General features: G+C 43.3%; 2 protein-coding genes across 2 annotated transcripts in view; one reads left to right on the forward strand and one right to left on the reverse strand.

Annotated features, from left to right (window-relative positions):
• The window catches only part of LOC144483941 (guanylate cyclase soluble subunit beta-2-like), a 62,471-nt gene extending 49,075 nt beyond the window's left edge, over positions 1 to 13,396 (forward strand). Inside the window, exons 14-16 of the mRNA XM_078202504.1 lie at positions 29 to 234; positions 12,891 to 13,001; positions 13,095 to 13,396. Of these exons, the coding sequence (XP_078058630.1) occupies positions 29 to 234; positions 12,891 to 13,001; positions 13,095 to 13,255 (478 nt within the window). The 3' untranslated portion in view covers positions 13,256 to 13,396. The remainder of the gene's footprint in view (positions 1 to 28; positions 235 to 12,890; positions 13,002 to 13,094) is intronic.
• A 4,215-nt stretch (positions 13,397 to 17,611) lies between these two features.
• LOC144491814 (coiled-coil domain-containing protein 195-like) lies at positions 17,612 to 21,292 on the reverse strand. The gene is made up of 3 exons (XM_078210108.1): positions 21,055 to 21,292; positions 19,494 to 19,758; positions 17,612 to 17,744 (listed from the first exon to the last, which is right to left on the reverse strand). The coding sequence occupies exons 1-3, from the start codon at positions 21,290 to 21,292 to the stop codon at positions 17,612 to 17,614; spliced, it is 636 nt and encodes a 211-aa protein (XP_078066234.1).
• Between the last annotated feature and the right edge of the window lie 4,377 nt (positions 21,293 to 25,669).

Raw genomic sequence — 25,669 nt, forward strand, 5'->3', positions numbered from 1 at the left:
ATTTAAATTCACTTATTTTCTATTTCAGAGCACTTAAGGATAAAAACTTTGAAATACATGAAAGAGGTGAAATCGAAGTTAAAGGAAAGGGGAAGATGTGCACGTACTTCCTCATTAGAAATTTGGTTGCATCTGAAAATGAAATCCTGGGCAGGCCGTTAAGGGAATCCGATTCAGGCCGAGAATCTTTGCAGTCCCTACCTGAATCAAAGGCAGACTATGTCCCTAAAAAAGGTAAAGTTGACCTCAAGTGATAAAATGCAAATTAGAAATTATGATGCATAGGGAAGATTGAGGTGGGAAAGCTTCAATTCTTTGGAAAAATATAGCATTTGCAAAAGACTTGGTTATCATTAGCAAATTCAGTGCTGGATATGATCTTGGATTTATTTTCATAATCACAAATTTATGAACAAAAAGATCTCTAGTGGTGTTGCAAACAGACTAAGGCTTGCATTTTCACTCCCGGATCAATAGTACAGAGTCAGGACAATTCCTGACTCCACAAACACGACTCAAGAAAAAATGCTCTGGAAGGTGGGAGTTTTAGTCCGGAGTCTCAGGTATGTCTAATGATGAACTCGCTATTTTTAAAAATCTCTCTGATAAAGACCCATTCACGACATTTAAATTCCTTTAATCCCTTATGAAAACAAATAATTGCATTAATGATCCCATTTCAAGGCCCCGCAGCAAAGATAACTAATCCCTTTATAACCACTTGGAGCTGTCAATCAAATTGTGAAATAACAGGCATCCCACTATGATAATGAAATGTTGTGAAATCAGTCACGCAGCACTGATTCTATGATTATAGTCCTCAGGCATATGCCAACAGAAAAAGTGAAATAGAAAGCACTGATTTTTTTTAACACTGCAGATTTTTTTTTAATTTAAAAGGCAGGAGATTTAAATTTCTCGACAGTTTGACAGCTATCCTGACAGCTCTCTTGACAGATATCTTGCTAGTTCACTTGACAGCTATCTTGATAGCTATCGTGACAGATATCTTGATAGTTCACTTAACAGCTGTGTTGGCAACGAGCTTGATGGCTATCTTTACAATTCTCATTCCAGTTCTCTTGACAGTTCCAAATGAGTTTAGATACTTTTTACACACAGTTTGTCCTTACTTTAACAATCCCAAAGGGCATCTTACCTCTCCCAAAGGGTACCATATCACTCTCAAACGAAACCTTGCCTCTTGCAAAGGGCATCTTGCCTCTCCCAAAGGTGTCCTAGGACCACAGCCCAAAGGGAACCCAAACTCACCAAAAGGGTATCTACCTCTTCAAATAATTTTGTCAACTTTAGATCATCTTTGACCTGGTCTAAAGTACACAGGTTATGTTTTAGGCAAGCCACTAACCAAGGTCAGATCTGATTACAGCAACAGCACATTAATATGTGCAGTCACCCTGTGAGTCATGAATGTCTAAATAAAAAACTGCCCAATTCCCAACCCCCCCACCCCATCACCTCCCCACCTCCCCACCCTGACCCAACCATCAAAATGATGGGGGCCATGTTCAAAGGTGGAACTTCTGGATCCTGGCCTCCAACACACATTTCAGCCTCTCTGTCTGCATGAAAATTCAGGACTAAGTGTATGCAAATAATCATTTTTGAGTGTAGCAATTTATCTGCAAGTGGCTAAGACAGCAGTTGAAGGACTCCACGACATAACATAATATTCATATAATGAAAGTGCTGCATATAAAGCGTGCTTTAAGAATGCTTTTGAGAAACAGGTATTTAATTACAGATACCAGTAAAATAGGTGTGCCTTATCATTGGAATCTGTCGATCCTTGGCATGATGTTTGACAATTGCACTTGTAAATCATTTGATATAAAAGCCAATATCTCTTGTTTTTCAGGGAAAAGTGGATGGAAATATAGTGTACAACCCTGCAAAACACCCATAAAAAGTCCCATGTCATTAAAAAATAGGATTTGATTAACTCTGTCAGGTAAAGCAGTGGTCCTGCAGAGCACTAGGAGACTAGTGGAAGGATGGTCTGAGATGGGTTCGATAGTTTTGTGCGTCTTGTTGAGTAACGGTGCACCAATGCAAGCGGCTGTAGACTCCATTAACAACTATCATAACATTCTGGCTTTTAACCAAAAAGTTCAGCATCTTAAGCTGCAGCTGGTGATCCTAAATGGCTACATGGCGGCAAGCTAAGATCTAAGCCCTGAGCCCAGCATGCTAGGTGGTTGCCCACATCACCCACCCATCAGCCTGAATTTTGTGCTCGTCGGATGCTTGTGATTGACAGGGCCGAAAGTGATCTCATTGTCCACACTTCTGCTTGTGAACGTTAGAACAATGGGATTTATGCTCCCTGAAGGCTGCCTGGACTTGGGAAGTAGCCTTACAGAGTTGTCGATGAGAGAGTGAAAACTTTGGCACAAGTGATGGCCTCAGTATCTGATTGACATAGTAGGTAGGGCGCCAATGCTGGTGGGCCTACTGCCCCGCAATTCTCAGATGACTGCCTGTGTGCCCTAGTGGAGGCAGTGAGTGCTTAGCATAAAATATTCATGTTGCTGGATGGGAGATAGGAGGCCGTCCCGCCAGACAAAGAAGTCCTGGATGGAGATGGCTGCCCAGCTGAGCGGGCAGTGCACTGTACATAGATCCAGTGCTGGAAATAGTACAATGATCTTCTGTGCTCCGCAAGGGTAAGTACCAACTTGTCATGGAACTGAGTCTAGGTGTTTTAACTCACAGTGCTGAGGGATGTGAGATGCTTAGTGCCAACTTGCACATATTCATGTGCCTGCCAAGGGTGGCAGATGCTGCTTCTCACCGTGTGTGTTGAAGAGTGAGGAATGCCAATCTGGCAGGCAGCTCAAGCTGGCTGTCCAGGAAGGGGTCGCTCGCCGGGCTGGAATGGATAGACTCATGAATGCACTTATTTACATTCAGAAGAGAAGCCAAAACAGGCTGGAGTGCACAAGAATGAGTGATCCTTTACAGGTTTGAGATGGACCCCATGAACATGGAATGCAAGCGAGGAGGAAGGTCCACAGGTGTCGGAGATTCTGGAGTCTAGGAGGACAGTAAGAATGCAGTGGGCAGATGAGAGACAAATTCTCACATGGACTCCTCTAACAACTCACATAGCCAATGCTCCACCTCCCAGGGTTGTGGCATCTCCAATGAGGAGTTCAAATCCTGAGTACGCATTGCTTGGCCATTTACAATGCCTCAGTGAAGCACTCATTCTAGCAAGCAACCGTAGTGCTTACACAGACGCTTAGTTAGGATGTTCTTAATTAACATATTCTGTTTTTCCCTCAGAAGCGCCATCTTCATGAAGCGCAGCTTACCCCGAGGGCCCCCTTGACACCCAAGGAGGAGCTACCAAATGATGCACCAAGGCACATCCGCTCTCTGCACCCGGCACCAGCGCAGATACAAATCAATGGACTATTGTGTGTCAATGCAGTTTGGACTGCACTGTGGCGAGGGCACATTAGACTCACTGGAGGAGCTGGAGGAGACAGAAAGGGTCCAAGGTGCTGGCAGTCGGATGACCGCTGGAGACCAGGGCCATGCTGAGTCTGAGGCAGATGAAGAGTCTCTGGAGTCATCCATCAGGTGCCAAATGTTGGATGTCCAGTGAGATGCAAGGGAAGACCTGGAGGAGATCCCTGAGGGTCTGTGTGCTATGGTCTCTGTCACGGTCTCACCACAGAGCACACAGCCTCCTCCAATGGGAGAGTGGCGACTCTCATGGAGAGGCTTCTCCAGGAGCAAAGTCAGGGGTTTCTGGGGTTGCACTCACACTTGCAATTGGACACACTGACTAGGACCTCAGGAAGTCACTCCCAGTGTAAGAGATGGATAATGCATCTAGTCTCTGGCATCTCTGTGGGCTCCCCTCATGGTGCTCCAGAGCAGACACAGCTGCTCCTCCTCTCTGCCAGTGACTGTGCCATCTCCTGAAGCTGCAACAACTGACGAGTGTCCAGCCATGCCCTTGGGCTCCCCTGTTCAGGCAGCGTTTGCTCAGGTCCTGCCAGCCAAAGGAAGGCTGCCAAGGTCATCAGGACCACCATGACAGCAGAGTCACCAATCTGCAGTGCTGCTGTAAGGACCAGGATTTTCTGCAACTTTGGCAATCATGTAATGTTTTGTTCCTAGTATGCAACTCTGGTGAAGAAATAAACCAAGATCTTGTTTCAATGCCCTAAGCATCCCTCATGTTTCCAATAAGTGCAGGCCTCAAGAGTGCCTGATGACGGATGGCAAAGGCAGCAAACTTTATTACAGAGGTGACATTGGGGCCATGACATTGTTTTCTCAGAAATGTGTGTGATGGAGGTGGTGACCTTGCAAAGAGATGGAAGCCAAGCATTGGCAGCATAGCTGAAGGAGCTTAGAATCAAGGCCTTCCTAGTCTTCTGGGTACCTTGCACAGACTTGAAGAATTTGAATCCTATTGTCACATACTACCTGCACGTCCATGGAATGGTAACCCTCCCTATTCACAAAGGCACCCGATTGATCTACTGGTGCCTTGATGACCACATGAGTACAGTCTATGTCACCCTGGATGCGGGTGAACCCAGTAACCACCACAAATCCTCTGGTTCACTCAGCCTGCTGGCTTGGTCAGTTCAATAATGTGTGGACCTGTCTGAAGAGAGCATCAGTTACCAGCTTGGCACAGCCCTGCACAGCTGATTGGGCCATCCACACAGATTGCCCACCAACCCCTGGGAAGATCCGGTTACATAAAAAGGGCCACTGTCACCTCCTGAGACACACAGTTACCAGCGATCTCCCGTCCAATCATGTGGCGTGCAAAGTCTATCACTAACAGGGTTGACAAAACAAAAGAGTCCTCAGAATAAGGCTAACCAAACAAATACTTTTAGAAAAAAAGAAAAGGTCTGAAATCTCAAGACTAAAAGCAGCAACAAATTCTCACATGGACTCCTCTAACAACTCACATAGCCAATGCTTCAGCCTCCTTTTATCCCGCCTTTGAATGAGCAAAGTGAAATGTGGAACAAAAACAGAAAATGATGGAAAATCTCAGTAGGTCTGACAGCATCTGTGGAGAGGGAATAGAGAAGCACATTTCAAGTCAAGATGACCCTGCGTCAGAGCAAAGTGAAAAAATAGTATGGCCGACTACCTGTGCACCGCCCAAGACATCTCACGGGTAACATTAAATCCAAGTCAGTTGCCCTTTTAGATGTCTGAAGTGGCTGGTAGTTGTTGGCGGGTACACAACCAATCTGATCTTCTGGCATCATTTCTTGCCCGATACCAAGAGTGCCCACCTATATACCGGCAGGTATATTTAGATAAGGCAGTAACAATGGCGTGGCATCATATTTTCTATCATTCAGTAGCTCTCGAATTTACTTTTGCTTGAATTCCACAGACATCCAACATTTCTAGGCGATGTGTAACATGTGAAATAAATGAAAAGGATACAGCAGGCAATTAAATTGATATAAATCATCATATCCCTTAATTGACAAATTTCAATGGAGGCTTCATCGTGTTTTTATTCTGAGATGCTTCTGACCCCTCCTGCAAAGGCTTCTTTACCCTCATCCACTTCCATAGTGCCCTTCCAAGCTACATAAGTAGTTATACATCTTAGACCCCCAACAAAATATGTGATACCTTTCAATCTGGGCTCCTTGTTAACACTGTGTGAGTCGGGAGGATTCAACCCCACTTCCGAGCAGTAATGAATGAATTATTCAAAATCTAATACTGAGTGAAATGTCAGCTTTCAAATGAGATATTAAATCCAGGCTCGTTGTGCTCATTGAAGTAGGCAGAAAGATCCCTTGGCTTTATCTGAAGAAGAGCAGGGGAATACTTTTGTTCTCTAAGACAATAATCAACCACTCTCCACCGACAAACAATCTGGTCATTTATTTCCTTGATCCTTGGGGGATGTACAAACTGACTTCTTCAATTGGAATGTATTCCATGCTCAGCACTACCATCACTCACACTGATCAGCAAAGAATATTCGAAAAGTATTTTCAAACCTTTTCCAAGCTTTCGTAAAGCTTGATGGACTGCCCCTGAACCATTCATAAAACTTCCCTTGCACCATTGGTAAAGTCAGTGACGTGATACCTATCTTTACACTGCATAATCTGTCTGAATTCCAAGCCCAATGATATCCCATCCAGGTAAACTATGCAGTGCGACTGAGCTTCATAATCCGTGTGGCGAATATGCAGCAACAGTGCTGTTAGGTGGGGAATTTTAGAGTTTTAACCCAACAATGATGAAGGAATGGCCTAAGTCAGGATGGTGCGTGACTTGGAAAGGGACTTGCAGGTGATGGGGTTCCCTTGCATCTGCTGCCTTTTCCCTGCTAGATGGTAGAGGTCACAGTTTTGGAAAATGTTCTTGAAGGAGCCTTGGCACTTGTGAGGCACAAATGTGACTTGCCACTTAACAGCCCAGGGCTGAACTCTGTCAAGGTCATTTTACATATGGACATGGAATAGTGCAGAATCTGAGGAGTTGCCTTTGGAAATGAATGCTGTGCGATCATCAGCAACCATCCCACTTCTGACTTCAGGTGCACATAGTCCTGAGGAACTCCTGCAGTAATGTCTTACTGCTGAGACAATTGAGGTCGAGCACGCACAACCTTCTTCCTTTGTATTCAATATGGCTTCAGCCTGTGGAAAATTTTTCCCCTCATCTCCATTGACGTACTTGGTCAAATGTTGCAAAGGGCAGTCACGATTCCCTCTTCACTGGAATTCAACTCTTTTGACCAAGTTTGGACCATGGCAATCATGAGTCTTGAGCTGAGTGACCTTGCCTGAATCCAGACTGAACATATTGCTGGTTAGGTACTATTCGCTAACTCTGTCGGCAATACCTCTCCTCATTTGCTGATGATTGAGAAGAGACTTAACGTGATTGCCCATATTGGATTTATCTTGCTTTTTGTGGACAGGACACACCTGAGCAAATTCCCATATTGTTGGGTAAATGCCAGCAGTGCTGTGGGACAGGATATATCTGGGGATGGCGACGGAATAAATAAAAATCAGCAAATGCAGGAAATGTTCAGCAGGTCAGGCTGCATCTGTCAGGGGGGGAAACAAAATTCATGTTTCGGGTTGGCAACCTGGTAAAAGAAGTTGGGAAATTTGGAATGTGATAGGTTTTCAGCAAGTGAAAGGAGTGAGGGTGAGAAAAAGAACCAAATGAAAAGTCCGTGATGGAGTGGAAGAAAAGAGATAAAATGACAAAAGGGTTGGTGATGCAAGGCCAAGGGGAGTGATGATGGGAGAAGTAAAGAAACAAAAGATGTATCCAGAGAAGGTGCGAATGGCAGAATGATGAACAGCTATTATCCGAGAGCAAAAACAAAAGAAACAAGTGTGAAACCAAAATCAAAACAATATGAGGGCAGGGATAACAGTTTGAAATTGTTAACCTCAGCGTTGAGTCTGGAAGGTTGTAAAATATCTAATCAAACATGGAGATGCCATCCCTTGAGCTTCTTTGGAACACTGCAAAATGTCTTGATTCTTCACCAAGGTGAAGAATTAAAATGACAGCGACCAGAAACTTGGGGCAGGATCTTCTGGGTCCGCCAAATGTGAGCTGCCGCAGTGGATTCCCCGGAAGCAAGGCGGATAAACAATGCAAAACACCAGAGACTTCAGCGGGACTGGAAGATTCTGCTAGCAAGAAATGGCGAACTGTCTCCTCTGGGGGAAATACGCCATCGTGGGGTGTGTTGCAGAAAACCCACACTTGCCGGCTGAAGAGAGATGAACCTGCATTTGGTCTCTGCGGTGTAGAGCAGACCGCATTGTGAGCAGTGGATACAGTTTAGTAAATTGAAAGAAGTGCAGTATAATCACTCAGTCGGATTGTTTAGGGCCTTTGAGAATAGTTGAAAGGGAAAGGTGCCTTGGAAAGGAGAACGTGTGTTAGCGGTGATTATGGAGTGGAAATGGTTGTCACAGAGGAAATAATCCCTGTGGAATACTAAAAGAAGGAGGAGGGAGATGTGTTTGGTGGTGGCATCACGCTGGAGGTGGCAGAAATGGTGGATGCTGATCCACTGAATACGGAAGCCACAATGATGAAAGGTGAGGACAAGGGAAACACTTTCATCCTTCTGGGAGGGGAAGGGATGAGAGCAGGAGTGCCAGAATTGGGAAGTGCGCAGTTGAGAGTCTTTGGACTGTGGTCGGGTGGTGGTACTGAGGTAAATCCTCAGCTGAGGAAAAAGGAAGATATTTTAGAAGCACTGGTATGGAAGGTGGTATCATCAGAATAGTTGCAGAGGATATGGATAAACTATAAAAGTTGGAGTATAGAGGTGACGAAGGGAAGATCTTCAGAGAATGTGAAATCGATGACCTGGAGACAGTGGCTGGATGTTTGGTGGGGTGATGGTCCAGGAAGAGGTAGAAGGAACTGTCTGAGAGTTGTCCTTCAGCTTCTGCGAAGTAGAGGTTTGTACATCAGCCAACAATGGCACCACCCTTATCAGCAGATTTGATGACAACATTTAGGGATAGAGCTAAGAGAATGTAGTGCTGCAAAATCAGAGGGAGACAGGTTAGAGTGAGTGAGGAAAGCAGGGAACTTCAGGTGTTGATGTCACACCTATATTTATCAATGAAAAGATCAAGAGACGATAAGAGACCATAGAAAACATTCTTTCTGGTTGTGTCACAACTTGGTATGGCTCCTGTTCTGCTCAAGACCGCAAGAAACTACAAAAGGCGTGAATGTAGCTCAATCCATCACGCAAACCAGCCTCCCATTCATTGACTCTTTCTACACTTCCCACTGCCTCGGCAAAGCAGCCAGCATAATTAAGGACCCCACGTACCCTGGACATTTTCTCTTCCACCTTCTTCCGTCAGGAAAAAGATACAAAAGTCTGAGGTCATGTAGCAACCGACTCAAGAACAGCATGTTTCCTGCTGCCATCAGACTTTTGAATGGACCTATCTTGTATTAAATTGATCTTTCTCTGCACCCTAGCGATGACTGTAACGCTACACTCTACACTCTCTTGTTTCCTTCTCTATGAACGGTATGCTCTGTCTATATAGCGCGCAAGAAACAATACTTTTCACTGTATGCTAATACATGTGACAATAATAAATCAAATCAAAAAGAAAGGGGACCAGGTGCAGGGAGAATACCAGTGAGGGTTGGTTGTGCAGGAATGGAGGGAGGACACCTGGCCTGAAGAAGGGGCAGCGCTCCTTCATCAGAATTGTGCTACCAAATAAACCTGTTGGACTTTAACCTGGTGTTGTGAGACTTCTTACTGTGTTTACCCCAGTCCAACGCCGGCATCTCCACATCAAAGAGGGATGCACAGAGGTGAAAATGATGGAAAAAGAATTCAGTGTCATGTGATCAAAATTCATTAAAGTGGGGGTGTAACATGATGAAGCTGAGGCCTTTGCTAAAAAGAGATAATCTAGGGTCAGAGAGCAGAAAGTTAGGTGGTGTCATGAATACACAGCAAGGAGTAAGATTAGAAGAAGGAATGCAATCAGAAGGAACTGAATTGGAAGAAAGATCTCGAGAGGCTGCAATTCTCATGGGTTGTTTAATCTCTCCTGTTTTCCACACAGAGTCCCTCCTTTCTCTTTTTCTCAACTTCTTTCCACTTGCTTAAAACCTATTCTAACTTTTCCCATTTGGATGAAAGATTATCAAGCTGAAATGTTAACTCTGTTCTTCTCTCTACAGATGCTGCCCGATCTGCTGAGCATTTCCAGCATTTTCTGTTTTTATTTCAGATTTCCAGCATCAAGAATATTTTGTTGCTGTAATGTTTGTGGATGAGTTTGGATGTTGGTTGCAAGGTATGGTTCTGTGAGTATCACCATATCAGCCTTGACTAGTCTATGGGCCAGCTCTCCTAGTTTTGGCACAACTCTCTAGAAGTTACCCAGAAGAAATAGCTGAAGGCACTAGATGCTGCACAGGCAATGGGCTCTGATAATATCCAGAAGCAGTAGTGAAGTCTTGTGCTCCAGAACTATCCGTAGCCATGGCCAAGATGGTCCAGTAGTAAAGTAGATGTTCCATAGGGCCTGGATGAGATTGTGGTCAGTGCAGACTTGATGGAGCGAATGGCCTCCTTCTGCACTGTAGGGTTTCTCTGATTCAGTACAGCTACAAGATTGACATCTACCTAGCATTTTGGAAAATTGCCCAGGCATATTCTGAACACAAAAAAAAGACAAATCCAACCCAGCCAATTATCATCCAGTCAGTCAATATTCAACCATCAGCAAAGTGACAGAAGAAGTCGTCGACAATGCTATCAAACAGCACTTACTGAGCAATAACCTGCTCACTGGCACTCAGTTTGAGTTCCACAAAGGCCACTCATCTCTAGACCTCAGTACAGCCTTGGTTAAAACATGGACAAAAGAGCTGAATTCCAAGATCAGAAGTTGACAGTGAGTCACTGCCCTTGGATATTGAGGCATCATTTGACTGAATGTGGCTTTAAGGAGTCCTAGCAAAACTGGAGTCAATAGGAATCACGGGGAAATCACTCGATGGCTGGAATCATACCTAGTACAATGGAAGATGGTTGTGGTTGTTGGAGGTCAATCGTCTCAGCTCCAGGTCATCACTGCAGGAATTCCTCAGGATAGTGTCCACAATCATCAATGACCTTCCTTCCATTGTAAGGTCAGAAATGGAACTGTTCACTGATACCTCACAAAGTTTAGCACCATTTGCAACTCCTCAGACACTGAAGCAGTCTACTGAAGCAATACTGGACAATGTTCAGGCTTGGGCTGATAAGTGGCAAGTAATATTCGTGTCACACAACTGCCTGGCCCTCACCATCTCAGACAAGAGACAATGTAACTGTTTCCCATGACACTTAATGGCATTACCATCACTGATGGTAATAATCATTACCACTATCAGCCTAGGGGGTCACCATTGACCAGGAACTGAACTGGAACAGTCATGAAAGTACAATGGCTGCAAGAGCTGAGAATTTTGTGGTGAGTAACTCACTTTGACTCCCCAGAGCCAATCCACCATCCACAGGGGACAAGTTAGGAGTGTGATGGAATACTTTCCACTTGTCTGAATGAGTGTAGCTGCAACTATACACAAGAAGTTCAATACCATCCTGAAAAAAAGCAGTCTGCTTGATTGGCATTCTAACCACTAATTTAAGCATTCACTCCTTCCACCACCAACGTAAAGTGGCAGCTGTATGTACACCTACGGAATGGTACTCATCAAGGCTCCTTCGACAGCACCCTGCAAACCTGCAACCTCTACTACCAAGAAGGACGAGGGCAGCAGATGTATGGAAACACCACTACCTGCAAGTTCCCCTCTGAGCCATACACCATCCTGACTTAGACCTATATCACCATTCCTTCACCATCAATAGATCAAAATCTTGGATCTCCCTCCCTAATAGCACTGTGTCTCTATCAGCACCAGATGGATTGCAAGGGTTCAGGAAGGCAGTTCACTACCACCTTCCTAAGAAAGAATTTTTAAAATGTTAATGAGAACTTTGCACAATTGACTGAACTTGGTGTCCCTTTTTTGTATGCAATGCTTGAGTCAATACCAGGTGGTTCATCCGGGTTTTATTATGATTAAAATGTGGTAATATTATGATTAAAATGTGGTTTGATACAAATGAATGACTTGCTAGACCATTTCAGAGGACAGTTAAGAGTCAACCACATTGCTGTGGTTCTGGAAGCACTTTTAGGTTGGACTGGGTAAAGATTTGATTTGACATGTATTAGCATACAGTGAAAAGTATTATTTCTTGCGCTATACAGACATAGCATACCATTCATAGAGAAGTAAATGAGAGAGTGTAGAATATAGTGGTACAGTCATAGAATTAAAGCATTGTTTGAGAGTTTAAAAGAGTTAGAATGAAGTTTGAGAAGCATGGAACGAGTGTAAAAGATAGGATTTGAAGGTATGCTGGGCACAGCTTGCAAGAAGTCGCCTTGCTCCAGTGCCACCTTGGATAGCATCCAAGATGGTAAAGAAGGCTGAATTCCACCTTTAAAGGACATTAATGAACCATTAGTGTGGTTTTTAACCACAATCCAATACTTACAAGGTCGCTTGTGGGATAGGAAAATCCCACACCCAGCAACAAGACATAGAAGTGGCTGACTCCTATCATTACTTTTCACTGAACACCACCAGTCTGAGACATTGTACTCAACTGGGGCCTCAAAACATCGACATTATTCTTCGGACATCATTGTTGAGGACACAAAAAAAAAATTAACTATGCATTTTGCAGCTGAGGAATAAAGTAAAGTTTATTTATTAGTCACAAGTAAGGCTTACATTAACACTGCAATGAAGTTACTGTGAAATAAAAACAAGAAAGGCTAAAACCGGGATGGTAGAGTGGGGAACAGGGAATGCATAGATACGAAAGTGACTTTTAAGGGGCGTCTTGACAAATACATGAATAGGATGGGAATAGAGGGGGTTTTAGTTCAGATGGGCAGCATGGTTGGTGCAGGCTTGGAGAGCCGAAGGGCCTGTTCTTGCGCTGCAATTTTCTTTGTTCTATTATTGATGCGTATTTTTAAATTTGAGATTAAATTAGTCAAACAAATTCCCCAGCTGGCATGGTGGGATTTGAACACAAGGATCCAGAGCAATAATGCAGACCTCTGGTTTACTAGTCCGATAATGTAACCACGATGCTTTCATAACCCATATCCCAGAAGACAGCCCAGTTAGTTGTTCTGTGTATTGTTTTCTCGTACAGACAATTATTAAAGCAAATATCTCAATTTCCAGATGTTTGACCAAGTTGTATTTTCTATTTAAAATGCTGCTGGTTTTTTTTTAAAAAAACACAGATGGCGGATGCATTACCTATCAGGATCGGCGACCCACTGTTGCAATGAAATATACTGATAAGCCCAGTATTGAGCCAGAGAACATTTATACAAAAATAAAGGACACAACAGGTGTGCTTCGTTTTTCAAAGAAATTAAAGTATGTGGTGGGAAATCACAGTGGAAATAATGTGGGATTTTTCCGCCCCCCCCACCCCCCCACAGGAAAAACACGTGACTCGGAAAGTTATGGAAGTCTGCAGAGTGTTCACAGCCCTCAGCAATCAGATGACAACCCCCATCAGCTTCCAAAGGAACACAGTGAACAAAGAATGGAGAAACCCAGTAGGAAAAGCATCAAATCTAACTTATGCATTTTACTATAAATATTCCAAATAAATACAAAAAAAATTACCAGTTCAGCTTTCATAATGCTATGTGTTGTTCTGCTAAATTAACATTGAAATTGCCCTGGATGTAATTACTTCAACAATGCAATAAATTTATAACGAAAGCAGAAATGGCGGGGTATATACATGGTCTCGAGTACAGCTTTATTAACATGCTTATAATATAATTTGCAGTGAACACCACATTCTGACAATGTATTTAAATCTATTTAATGTACAGTACAACATTTATACTTCTGCATCCCACAGACTATCTGCAATGTATGACAATGGCAGAGGGCTCTATGGTTTACTATGTTGCTTGAATGAATACTGAATATGTTCACTGAAGGAGTTATATAAAAATAAACAAACATTCAGGTTTATACTTTAAGAATATGCCAATTATTAAACTTGGCTTTGTTATCCTCAGTCAAACCTGCTGAATGATTTCCTGTACTCAGAGCAAATTTGGCATTCATTTAGCCCGTTATGACCTTATCACCTCTTTCAAAGCGCTATGCAATTAGTCTCATTTCCCTGTGCTTCCCCAAATGTTTTCTTCTCAAGTATTTATCCAATTCCCCTTTGAAAGTTGCTACTGAATCTGCATCCACCATCCTTTCAGACAGTGCATTCATAACTCCCCAGTTAAACAAACTCCCTCCCTCATTTTCACATATCACAGTTATCTAAAACTCTAGTCTTTATAAATACATTCAGGCATCAGGGTTTCAGAAGGAAAAAAAACAAACTGGACTAAATGAATGCACCATTTAATGATTCAGTGATATAAGTTTGATGCAAAATGATATACTTTCAAAACACATATGTTAAACATTTGTCCAACTCATTGGGCCAAGTGGACATTTTCTTTAATGTGGTAAAGGAGGAGTTTGGACCCACCTTCTCCCATTTCACTAGTAGACTTAGATGCACATCAATGTTCTTGCGCATACATACTTACTTGTACACGCAGCCTTCCCAATTAAATAAAAATCAGGTCAGCAGATAAGCATTTATCGAATGACCTCAGCCATTGTTATATGCATACATTTGAACCACACTAGTTACTTATATACATAGAATTACAGTTATTGTAGATGTGGGAATTACACCTTTCCAAAGTGTAGGCCCAGATTATGGTGTCCAAGTCACATACCATGCTGCCTTGAAACTCTATGGGTGAAATTTTCCCGTCTCGCCTGCCACGGGATCGTAGCAGGCGGGACAGGACCATGCAAAGGTCCATTGACTTTGGGTGGGATTTTCTGGTCTGGGGGCGAGCGTGCCCCATCTATTCCTTCATGTTGCTGCATCAAATCCCTTCCCAACAGCAGGGTGGGTGTACTGATACGACAAGTACTGCAGCAGTTCAAGAAAGCAGCACACCACCACCAGCTCATGGGCAATTGGGGATGGGTAATAAATGCTGGGGAGGTCTTGTGGCACAATGGGTAGTGTCCCTGCATCTGGGCCACAAGCTCTGGGTGCGAGTCCCACCTCAGGTTTTGATGACCAAAGAAGGTGCATTCAAACTGGTAGTATGTCAACCTGGAAATCCTCCAAAATATGCCAATGGCTGGCAGTAAGAATGGGAGAGACTCCTGGTCAGCCACACTTGAGGTGGAGTGATGTCCCCTCAAGCTAAAAGCCCCTGGTGACAGACTGGTGACCTTTTCTGGAAATTACTAGCTATAGAAACAGATGAAAGTCTGCCTTAGATGCAAGAACAGGAAGAAGTCTCACAACACCAGGTAAAAGTCCAACAGATTTATTTGGTAGCATGAGCTTTCATAGTGCTGCTCCCTCATCAGGTGAGTGGATGCGAGAAGAGTGCAAAAGATGATAAGTGCTGGCCTTGGCAGTGATGCTCATATTCCAGGAACAAAAAAAAACAACTCGACTGCACAGAATCTCTGGTGCCCAGCAGCGTAATGTCATCAAGCAGGCTAAGAAACCAAGCACATTGAAGAATTCTCTCCGCCACCAAAAAATAAAGTAAAACGTAAGAACAAAGAAAATTACAGCACAGGAACAGGCCCTTCGGCGCTCCAAGCCTGCACCAACCATGCTGTCTGACTGAACTAAAACCCCCTACCTTTCCGGGGACAATATCCCTCCATTCCCATCCTATTCATGTATTTGGACGCTCCCTAAAAGTCACTATTGCACCTGCTTCCACTACCTCCCCTGGCAGCGAGTTCCAGGTACCCACCACCCTCTAAAAAAACTTGCCTCGTACATCTCCGTTAAATTTTGCCCCTTGCACTTTAAACCTATGCCCCCTAGAAATTGACTCTTCCACCCAGGGAAAAAGCTTCCGACTATCCACTCTGTCCATGCCCTCATAATCTTGTAGACTTCTATCAGGTTGCCCCTCAACCTCCATCATTCCAGTGAGAACAAACCAAGTTTCTCTGACCTCTCCTCATAGCTAATGCCCTCCATACCAGGCAATATCCTGGTATATCTTTTCTATACCCTCTCCAAAGCCTCCACAATCTTCTGGTAGTGCGGCGACCAGAATTGAACACTATATTCCAAGTGCGGCCTAGCTAAGGTTATATAAAGCTGCAACATGACTTGCCAATTTTTAAACTCAATGCCCCGGTCGATAAAGGCAAGCATGCCATATGCCTTCTTGACTACCTTCTTCACTTGTGTTGCCTCTTTCAGTGACCTGTGTACCTGTACACCCAGATCCCTCTGCCTATCAATACTCTTAAGGGTTCTGCCATTTACTGTATATTTCCTATCTGTATTAGACCTTCCAAAATGCATTACCTCACATTTAACTCCATCTGCCATCTCTCCGCCCAAGTCTCCAACCGATCTATATTCTGCTGTATCCTCTGATGGTCCTCATCGCTATCCGCAATTCCACCAACTTTTGTATTGTCCGCAAACTTACTAATCAAACCAGTTACATTTTCCTCCAAATCATTTATATATATATTGCAAAGAGTAAAGGTCCCAGCACTGATCTCTGAGGAACACCACTTGTCACAGCCCTCCATTCAGAAACGCACCCTTCCACTGCTACCCTCTGTCTTTTATGATCGACCCAGCTCTGTATCCACCTTGCCAGCTCACCTTTAATCCCATGCAACTTCACCTTCTGCACCAGTCTGCCATGAGGAACCTTGTCAATTGCCTTACTGAAGTCCATGCAGACAACATCCACTGCCCTCCCCTCAATCATCTTCGTCACGTCCTCAAAAAACTCGACCAAGTTAGTGAGACACGACCTCCCCCTCACAAAACCAGTTTGCCCTGCCCATCGATGGGCGGAGCGAGCCGGTAAAATTGTGTGAGAGCCGAAAAATCAGGGTCACACCTGATTTTATGAGAGCTGGATATCCAGCGAGGACAGCCTCTTGCTGGAAATGGGTGAGAGGTTGAATAATTTATTTAAATATATTTAAATTTGAATTTCCATGTGTTTTGTAAACCTGGTGCTCAATCATCCAGGCTCACTTGCCTTTATGGCCTCACCAGGAGAGGTTCTCTCCAGCGAGGTAAACACCTGCTCCCCATGAACAGAGAACAGCCCTGTTGGCCTCGCCGGTGGAATTAAAGGCCATTGAGGCCCCCCAGGAAGGAAGTGGGGGTGCCTCTTGGATAGTGCCACCCTGGCACGTGGACACTCGGATCGAGGGGAAGGGGATAAAATTGGTTGGGGCAGCAGGGGCTGCATTTTGGGTGGTGTGGGGCTCGCGATTGGCTGCGGACCCCCATGATTGCAGTGGGGCGGGGGGGGGGAAAAGAGTGTGTGAGGCTGCCTGCAACAGCAGGGGCCTGACAGCTCTCTCTCTCTGTCTGTCAGACCCCTGTTGTTGAAATTGCGCATGTGCAGCATCAGAGGTCTGCACATGTGGAATAACTCCTTCTACAGTTGCTATTGCGCATGTGCAGACACAGAGGTCTGCACATGTGCAATAGTTCCCTCTGCAGGCTGGCTGGTGAATTAAGCCCAGCTCACTGCCTGCAGCAGCTGGAAACAGTCTAGCCCATATTTTCAATGACTCAGTGCATAAGATTGGGCGTGAAAACTCACCCAAAAAAAAAAATCAGGAACTCTCCCATTTTCACGCAAGTTGGACACTTACACTGGAATTCTACTGCCCTGCCCGTCACAGAATCAGAGCGGGCGAGGGGCAGACAATGGAAATGTCCGTTGTCCTCAGGTGGGACTCTCTCGAGCAAGGCCGTAAAATCCGCCCTGAGAATCAATCTCAGAAAATTCCACCCTGTAACTGCAAACTCAAGATCATGGGAAACATTTCATTAAAGAATGCAGAAATATGATACAAATGTGCATATAATCTATTCAAGTGACTGGCTAATCACTTAGGAATCGTTTTCCAGTATAGGAGACAGCTGAGTGCAATTCTGATCCTCTGGGGGTTGGGAAGGACCTTCATTTTCAGTATTAGATGCAACATCCACGGGCAAAAGAAATGTTACAGACTTCATTTTAAATCTGTTGAAAGAATTGAAGGAAATATATTCACTGCACATGTAATCTGAACATTACATTGAATACTTTATCACCTGTCATTTCTTTATGTTGCAGTAATATTAAGTTATTGAACCATTGTCAGTAAGTGCTTAATTGATTTAAGCTAGAATTATAGCAACTCAAAGTGAAATACAACCTTAACTGGTTGAACCTAGAATGGGATTGCGATCATATAAAATATACATTTTACTTAAGGGTACAATGGTACAGTGTGTTTTAATCCCAGCGATATAATATATTCAATTTCTCTTCTAACTTTCTAATATTTGACATTTAACTGATTTAACATTTTTAATGATTTGGATGAAGGAAACAAAAGCAATATTTTCAAGTTTGCCAATGACATGAAACTTGTTGGGAGCGTGAGTGGTGAGGATGATGACAAGGGTTAGCCAAGTTGAGTGAATGGGTAAACACATGGCAAATGCAGTATAACATGGGTAAATGTGAAGTTATCCACTTCAGATGGAGAAACAGAATGGTGAAGTATTATTTAAATGGTGACGTACAAAGGGGCCTGGGTATCCAAGTACACCAGTCACTGAAAGCAAGCATGCAGATACTGCAAGCAGTTTAAAGGTGAAAGATATGTTGGTCTTCAAAGGATGTCTGACTGCAGCTCGGGCCTTGGTGATGCCACACCTGGAGTATTGTGTATAGTTTTGGTCTCCTTATCTAAGAAAGGATATACTTGCCTTCGAGCGAGTGCTGCAAACGTTCACCAGGACTGATTCCTCTGATGGCAGGATTGTCGTATGAGGAGAGATTGGGTTGACTGGGCCTGTCTTCACTGGAATTTAGAAGAATGAGAAGGGATCTAATTGAAATGTATAACTTTCTGACAGGGCTGGACAGGCTGGATGCAGGGATGTTGTTCCACCTGGCTGGGGAGTCTAGAACAAAGGTTCAGTGTCTCAGGATATACAGCATGCCACTAGGACTTCTTCATTCGGAGGCTGGTGAACCTATGGAATTCTCCATTTCATGAGGCTGTGGAGGCCATCATTGAATAAACTTAAGAAGGAAATAGTTAATTTCTAGACATTTCCAGGCATCAAGAGGTATGAGGAGTCTGGGAGTATGGTTTTGAGATAGAGGATCAGCCATGACAATATTGAATGGTGGAGCAGGCTTGAAGGGCTAAGTGGCCTTCTCCTGCTTCTATTGTCGATGTACCATTTTTCCTCTGTTATAGGCATTAAATTATAATTTCCTTTAAACAAGCTTTTCTTTGAAAACAGAAACTGCTGCAAGCACAGTGAAGGTCAGTCTGCATTGTTAGAAAGAGGAAACCATTTTGGCATAACCAGCTGTGTGTCTGTGGAATTTTCTGTTTTTGTTCAGATTCCAGCATCCACTCAAATTTGGAAATGTTAGGAATTTAATATTGAATGCAACTATCCACTGTTCTGCATCATTATTCAATTCAAATGTCCAGTTTTACTTTAGATACACAAATGTAAATTTGTATTCAAGTGTATTCTAACCCAAGATAACAAAAAGATTCACTAACATCATAACTTAGAATTTTCTTACCTCATCTATTTTCCTAAGGCTGATGGCTAATTAGTTATGGATTTATTTATGGAATCATTTTATATTCAATAACATACATGTTCTCAAGCTGAACTTAAAATTTATTAATGATGATTAGTTTTGATTGCCCAAGGGAGTCAGTTGACATTTACAATTCAATCTCAAGAGGCTTACTTGCACTTGTGGACGTATTCTTGCAAAGTTGCCCTTTGAGGATAGTTCTCTTCAGAGGTGGTTGTATCTGGCAATTGAGCAAGAATTCCTTGGCTTTTAGCAAGTTTCATTATCGTGCAAGGCTGAGTCGGTGCTGCTGATCTTGGCTCCTCTGGCTCGCTCTTTTGATAGGTTGGGTTTGGATCTGGAGATTTCTGATGCTTATTACCCAAAGTGAAGGCATGCAAAGATGATATGGAGTAACGTCTCACGGTCATCGCATTATCTGAAAATTAATTTGTGTGTTATAAGTTACGTGTCCAATGCATTTATCAGACAGAGGAGAAAACACACCTGATTGATATCAAAATGTGTAGAATATTGTTGCCACTCAAGTTTTGTTTAGAAATCAAATTATACTCGGTGAGGTAGTATACAAGGGTAACAATATCTTTCGGCTTGATTACCTCAACCTTATGCATTTCAGTGGTACAGCCCTTAAAAATCAACCACATCATTTAGAATGAACAGGAGCTGATTGGCGTCTTGGACTAATTTTGCAGTTAGCCATGAAGGACCATCTCTCACTGCTGACTTTGGGGAAAGCTGCCATGAGGATTTAATGGTCTCTGTGGCATGGATTTTCCCCCTTGCCCGTGGCATTTTAAATTTGACACCAAGGTCTTTAGGATCTTGAGGCCCAGAATTTTATGTATAAGGTCTGGGTGCACAATTGATCCAGAAGCACACAAAATTGCACAGGAAGACCACAGGTACACGAACCAATATCATCGCAGCCTTGCATGATATTTCAGTTGGCAGATACATGTGCAAGTCAGAAGTGCACCAGCTAACAATCAAGAAGACAATTTAATTCAAGTAAATACCAATTGTCCAGGGTTTTACATTTTCTGTCTGCCTTTATAGTTGGCAGGCTGATTGTTTAAACTGCAACCTTGATCCGACGTGGGATGAAAGGCCCGGGCTCAAAAGGGGGAAGGGGGAGGGGGGCAAATCTTCCAATGGAAGCAGCAGTTAGACATTTGCTACTATTATGCACCCACGCACGGTGGAAGTCCCGTTGCCCAAACATGCGACCTTCAAACTTCCTGTAAGTGGAGATACGTTCCCCGCAACCTTCCGTGGATTCCTCCGACACTGACCCTGCTGTTGTAGACTTGGGCGAGGTGAAGTTTATACCATTCTGTCTGAAACTTTCAGTCACAGGCATAGAACCATGGTGGGAAGTGATTTACAGTGCAAGCTGTATCAGGAGGTCTCTTATACACATTGTTTAAAAAAGTGAACTTGCTGACCAACTCCACCTGACTCCGTTACCCCCGTCCCCCCTACCCGCCGAATTGATCAATTTAACATTTGAAATGTGCTGACCTCGCCGACAAATTGGCTAAAGCATACGTGTTAACCAGAAGGTGAGCTTGAATCTAATGTCAGCACCACTAAGTCAACTACAATTCGTGCCTTGAAAGATAGGGAGTAGCTAGACATTGAAAATGACTGTGGCAAGTGCGGAAACTCTGTGTAGCTCTGCATTTTGCAAAAGTTCACTCGCATTCTTTACCTCTGGCTTCTCCTTCCAGCGCGGGGGCGGAGATATTCCTCCGCAAGTTAGCGTGCGTTAATACCTCCTCGGTTTTCAGCTGCTGTTGGAGAGCGGAAATAGTTGCTTTTTCCAATATTTCTGCTCTTTTCCCAGACTGACTTAACTTCACACGCAGTGCCTTGTTTTCTGACTCCAGTTTCTTCATGTCAGAACGCATTTCTTTGATGATCTGCATGAGGCGCTTGTTACTCTCCATGGTGCTGAAACCTACCAGAACAGCAATTGACCCGCCCGCCGCCCTCTTGGTCTCCCGCGGCTGCTGCAGAGACCTGTTCACATGAAGACTAATTTCCAAGGTTCATTACTCGTCCGCCCTTTTAATGGATCAGGCACCACAAGCGGGAAGGTCGCATTTATCACTTAATGATCAATAGGTTCAGGTGACTAGACACAAGACCATTTAAATAATTTATTTGTGAGTTCAGATGGTTTCAGTTTTCGGTCTAACATTGGTTTGTAAGTTTAACCAAACGACTCGTGTAAAACGATACTCACTATTGTTGGTTCTATTTGGTTATTTAAGAATTCCAACAATTTAATGTATTTCTCCTGCATAGGGTATTAGTAACATCACCCGTGACATTAAAAACATATATACGTTATACGCCGTCTATATTTCCATTTGGTTCCACATGGCTTTGTCGATTTCACGTCTTGTAACACACACACGTACGTGTAAATCCTGTGGGGGCAATGGGCCATACCCTCACAACAAAGTGTTCTTTTTTTCCCACCTCCAAGTTCTGAATTATTCATGCTTCCTCTGCTCATCGGGATCCAGTGAGCTCCTCTCGGATTTGCTGGTGTTACATCAGCAACACACTCGGTATAAAATATTTCCACACTCGCTGGGTTGATAATCTTCATACTATTTATATTACTGTCGCTGCTGACTGTACCTTACCCTTATTCTACTATTTTACTTAGACATGGGACGAGTAAAAAAGTGGTCGGTAAATTTGAGATGCCAAGCTGGAGGTATTTAATATTGCATGCTCCTGTTTGTTTGCAGTGCACACGTCAGTGACTATGATTCTTGTTCCATGCCATGTACAGACATGGTGCTTAACGTTTCTTGCAGAATATATTGCGCTAACAGCAAAGTGGATCCGAAACTCACTTTCCTTTTTTTTTGCTGGTGGACTGTAGATGTTAATTTCATTTGCCTCCTTGAATTTCGAATGAAAGTAAGAGCGTGTACAATCGAATTTTATGAAAGGGAATCCAGTCATTAGAATCTCAATGTAGACAATACATCCTGCAAGGAAAAAAAATGTAAGACTTGTTGTACCTTTTTACACCAAGAATGATGAGGAGTGGCTATGACATGCCGATTGAAATCAAGTAGAATGACCCAGTTAAAATAGAACATTCAATATTTATTACTTGTTGGGATAAATGATGGAATTGACCAACCTGGGAGTGTTCCACATTATGTGTATGCACGAAATATCAATAGTTTAATTGTGGTGGGGGTATAATTTTTGAAGCTACTGCAGTCCTTCGCCAAATAATCGGTTAAAGGGCAGTGAACATGATCACCCATTGTGTCACCCGCTAACCCTTCATATCAAAATGGTGCACCAGTGGGAATGTATTCTTAACAAACATTAAATTTATTTTAAAAATGCAATCTTGACTTACTACCTCAAGATGTAAATAGAATCCTTCCCGCCTTTATGCTGAGCACAGCTGCCACCAAACAGCGGCCAGGCATTAAATCTGAATCAAGTGGGTTGAGCACGATGAGTTACAATGGTGTTGTAGTGCAGATTGGGCAAAAATCCAATGCTTAATTTACAGTATTTATAGACCGCGACGCCACCATGATTCAGATTAATGCTAGCAATATAAAATACCCTGAAGAAGATGGTGTCCTCACCGTTCAGCTTTCCGTCACTGCAATTGGTGCAGAGCTAACTTGAAAAATGTGTTTAAAATGGTAACCTTTTGGAAAGATTGCACTTTGTATGCAGGTTATCAGAGTTTGCTCGATGCATTTATTACACGTGCGCAGGGCTCCATTTAACCTAAGACTCTGTAATGTTGGCTTGCAATGCTCCGAAGCAGATGCCAACATCAGAGATATCTGCAGGGGGGCTGATAAAAAATGAGCTTGTAAAATCTGCCAAAACATGGCACTATAACAACAAGATGCACAACAAATTCGCATAAACGGCCAGTCAGCCAAATTGTGTAAATTGTTGTCAATTAGTGCATTATTTTTCAATAAATGTTGTATCCTCCTGAAATCAGACAGTACATTTTTTGTAAATTATTGTAGCCCTGATGCAACATCACAATGTCATATATTTTTCTGTGTTTTGAGATTACTTACCCCTTGGTGGTAATGAAGGATTGTGCTTATTGTTTTATTCATACGTGGGACATGGGTGTCGCTGGCTGGCCAGCAATTATTGCCCATCCCTAGGCAGTTGAGAGTCAACCACATTGCTGTGGCTCCGGAGTCACATGTAGGTCAGACCAGGTATTGATGGCAGATTTCCTTCCCTAAAGGACATTAGTGAACCAGATGGGTTTTCCCGACAATTGACAATGCTTCCATGGTCATTCTTAATTCCAAATATTTTTTATTGAATTCAAATTCCACCATCTGCCTTGACAAGATTAGAACACAGGTCCCCAGAACATTAGTTGAGTTTCTCTATTATTAGTCTAGCGATAATACCACTAGATCATCGCCTTCCCTCAACTGAACCCAATAATTTCCACATTCCTGGGTTAGTGCCAGTGTTGTAGCTGTACTGGAACAGCTTGGCTAAGGGCACAGCTAGTTCTGGAGCGCAGGTCTTCAGTACTATTGTTGGAACGATGTCAGGGCCCACAATGTTTGAGTGTTAATGGCTTTAAGCTTTAATGCTCATTCAGAAGGCAATTCTTAAATGAAAACTCAACATTTATTTTAACAATCTATTTTGTATTGCAAGATGAAACGTTTCTACCAATGGCTTCACAGTGCCAAGAATGTTTATCAGGATAATTAGATGACACTAGAGACCATCTACTATGGTGCTAGGAAAGTATGTGCAACCTCAGACTCATTTACATGGTAATAACCAAGAACAACCTGAACAACCGGAAGTGGTCCTGGGAATATTGGATGCATTGGTGGTCATCTTCCAAAATTTTATGGACTCTGGAGCAGTTCCTATAGATTGGAGGGTGGCAAATGTAACTCCCCTATTTAAAAAGGGAAGGAGAGAAAAAAGGGAGAATGACAGACCAGTTAGCCTGACACCAGTAGTAAGGAAGATGCTCAAGTCTATTCTGAAAGACCTGATAACAGAACATTTGGAAAGCATTGAAAGCAAATCATGCCGAACAAATTTACTGGAGTTTTTTGAGGATGTAACAAATAGAATAGATAAGGCAGAAAAAGTGAATATGGTGTATTTGGACTTTCAGAAGGCCTTTGGTTCGGTCCTTCATAAGAGGTTAGTGGACAAAATTAAAAGTAATGGTAATTACTGACATAGATTGAGAACTGGTTGACAGACAGGAAACAGAGTGTGGGAGTAAATAGTTTTGTTTCTGAGTGGTAGGCAGCGACGAGTGGGTACCTCATGAATCAGTGCTTGGGGCCCAGCTGTTCATGACATATATAACTGACCTGGATGAGGGAACCAAATGTAACATTTCCAAGTTTGGTAGCAACACAAAACTGAGTGGAATTATGAAGAGGTTGTAAGGAGGCTTCAAGGTGATTTAGCCAACTTGAGTGAGTGGGCAAACACATGGCAGAGGCAGTAAAACATGGCTAACTGTGAAGTTGTGCGCTTTGGTGTGAGAAACAGAAAAGGAAGGGTATTATTTAAATGGTGATATATTGGGAAGTTTGGATGTACAAAGGGATTTAGGTGTCCTTGTTCACCAATCAATAAAAGTGGAGAGGCACGTGCAGCAAGCAATTAGGAAGGCAAATGGTATGTAGGCCTCCACTGCAAGAGGATTTGAGTCCAGAAGTAGGGATGTCTTACTGCAGTTATATTGGGCCTTGGTGAGACCACACCTGAAGTATTGTCTACAGTCTTGGTCTCCCTATCTAAGAATATACTTGCCATTGCGCTTCCCGAGGATGTAGTGACTGGGAGTGCAGAGGTGTGTAATGCAAGGGAGTGGGATTTCAATTTTGTCTGGCACCTGGCTGTACAGCTGCACAGTTTAAAAGGGGAGGTGGTAGATACACAGAGAATCGGGGACTGGGAAAGAGAAAAGGAAAGTAAACAAACCCAGGACCCCAAGGTGGGGAACAAGGTAATGGTCAAAGTTCTTCCTGGACGAGCAGGTCTGCAGCCCTGATGGGTAGGACCCCACAAGGTGATTGTTTCAGGGGATACATGCATCTTGGTAGGTATGAAAGGTTCACCGAGGTGGAAGCACTATACGCAATTAAACCGCATAATTAACCCAAAGAGACCTAATCTTCTCCCGACTGGTGGGGATAATGTTACCCTTTTCCCCCAGATTCGTACTTTCGTTGGTGAGCCGTAAGGGGACTTTGGGAGGCACCGACGGTCTACGTGGAGGGGGACATCTGCCTGCATCTGGGACA

Source organism: Mustelus asterias, chromosome 3, assembly GCF_964213995.1.
Source record: "Mustelus asterias chromosome 3, sMusAst1.hap1.1, whole genome shotgun sequence".
In the NCBI taxonomy this organism is placed as follows: domain Eukaryota; kingdom Metazoa; phylum Chordata; class Chondrichthyes; order Carcharhiniformes; family Triakidae; genus Mustelus; species Mustelus asterias.

Excerpts from the sequence above, each read along its gene's own strand:
- LOC144491814 (XM_078210108.1), bottom strand. The coding sequence starts at position 21,292 with ATGGAGAGTAACAAGCGCCTCATGCAGATCATCAAAGAAATGCGTTCT. Across the intron at positions 19,759-21,054 it reads GCTGGAAGGAGAAGCCAGAG|ATAATGCGATGACCGTGAGA; the intron begins GTAAAGAATGCG and ends ATTAATTTTCAG. Across the intron at positions 17,745-19,493 it reads GAATACGTCCACAAGTGCAA|ATTTAAAATGAAGTCTGTAA; the intron begins GTAAGCCTCTTG and ends TTCTTTCAACAG.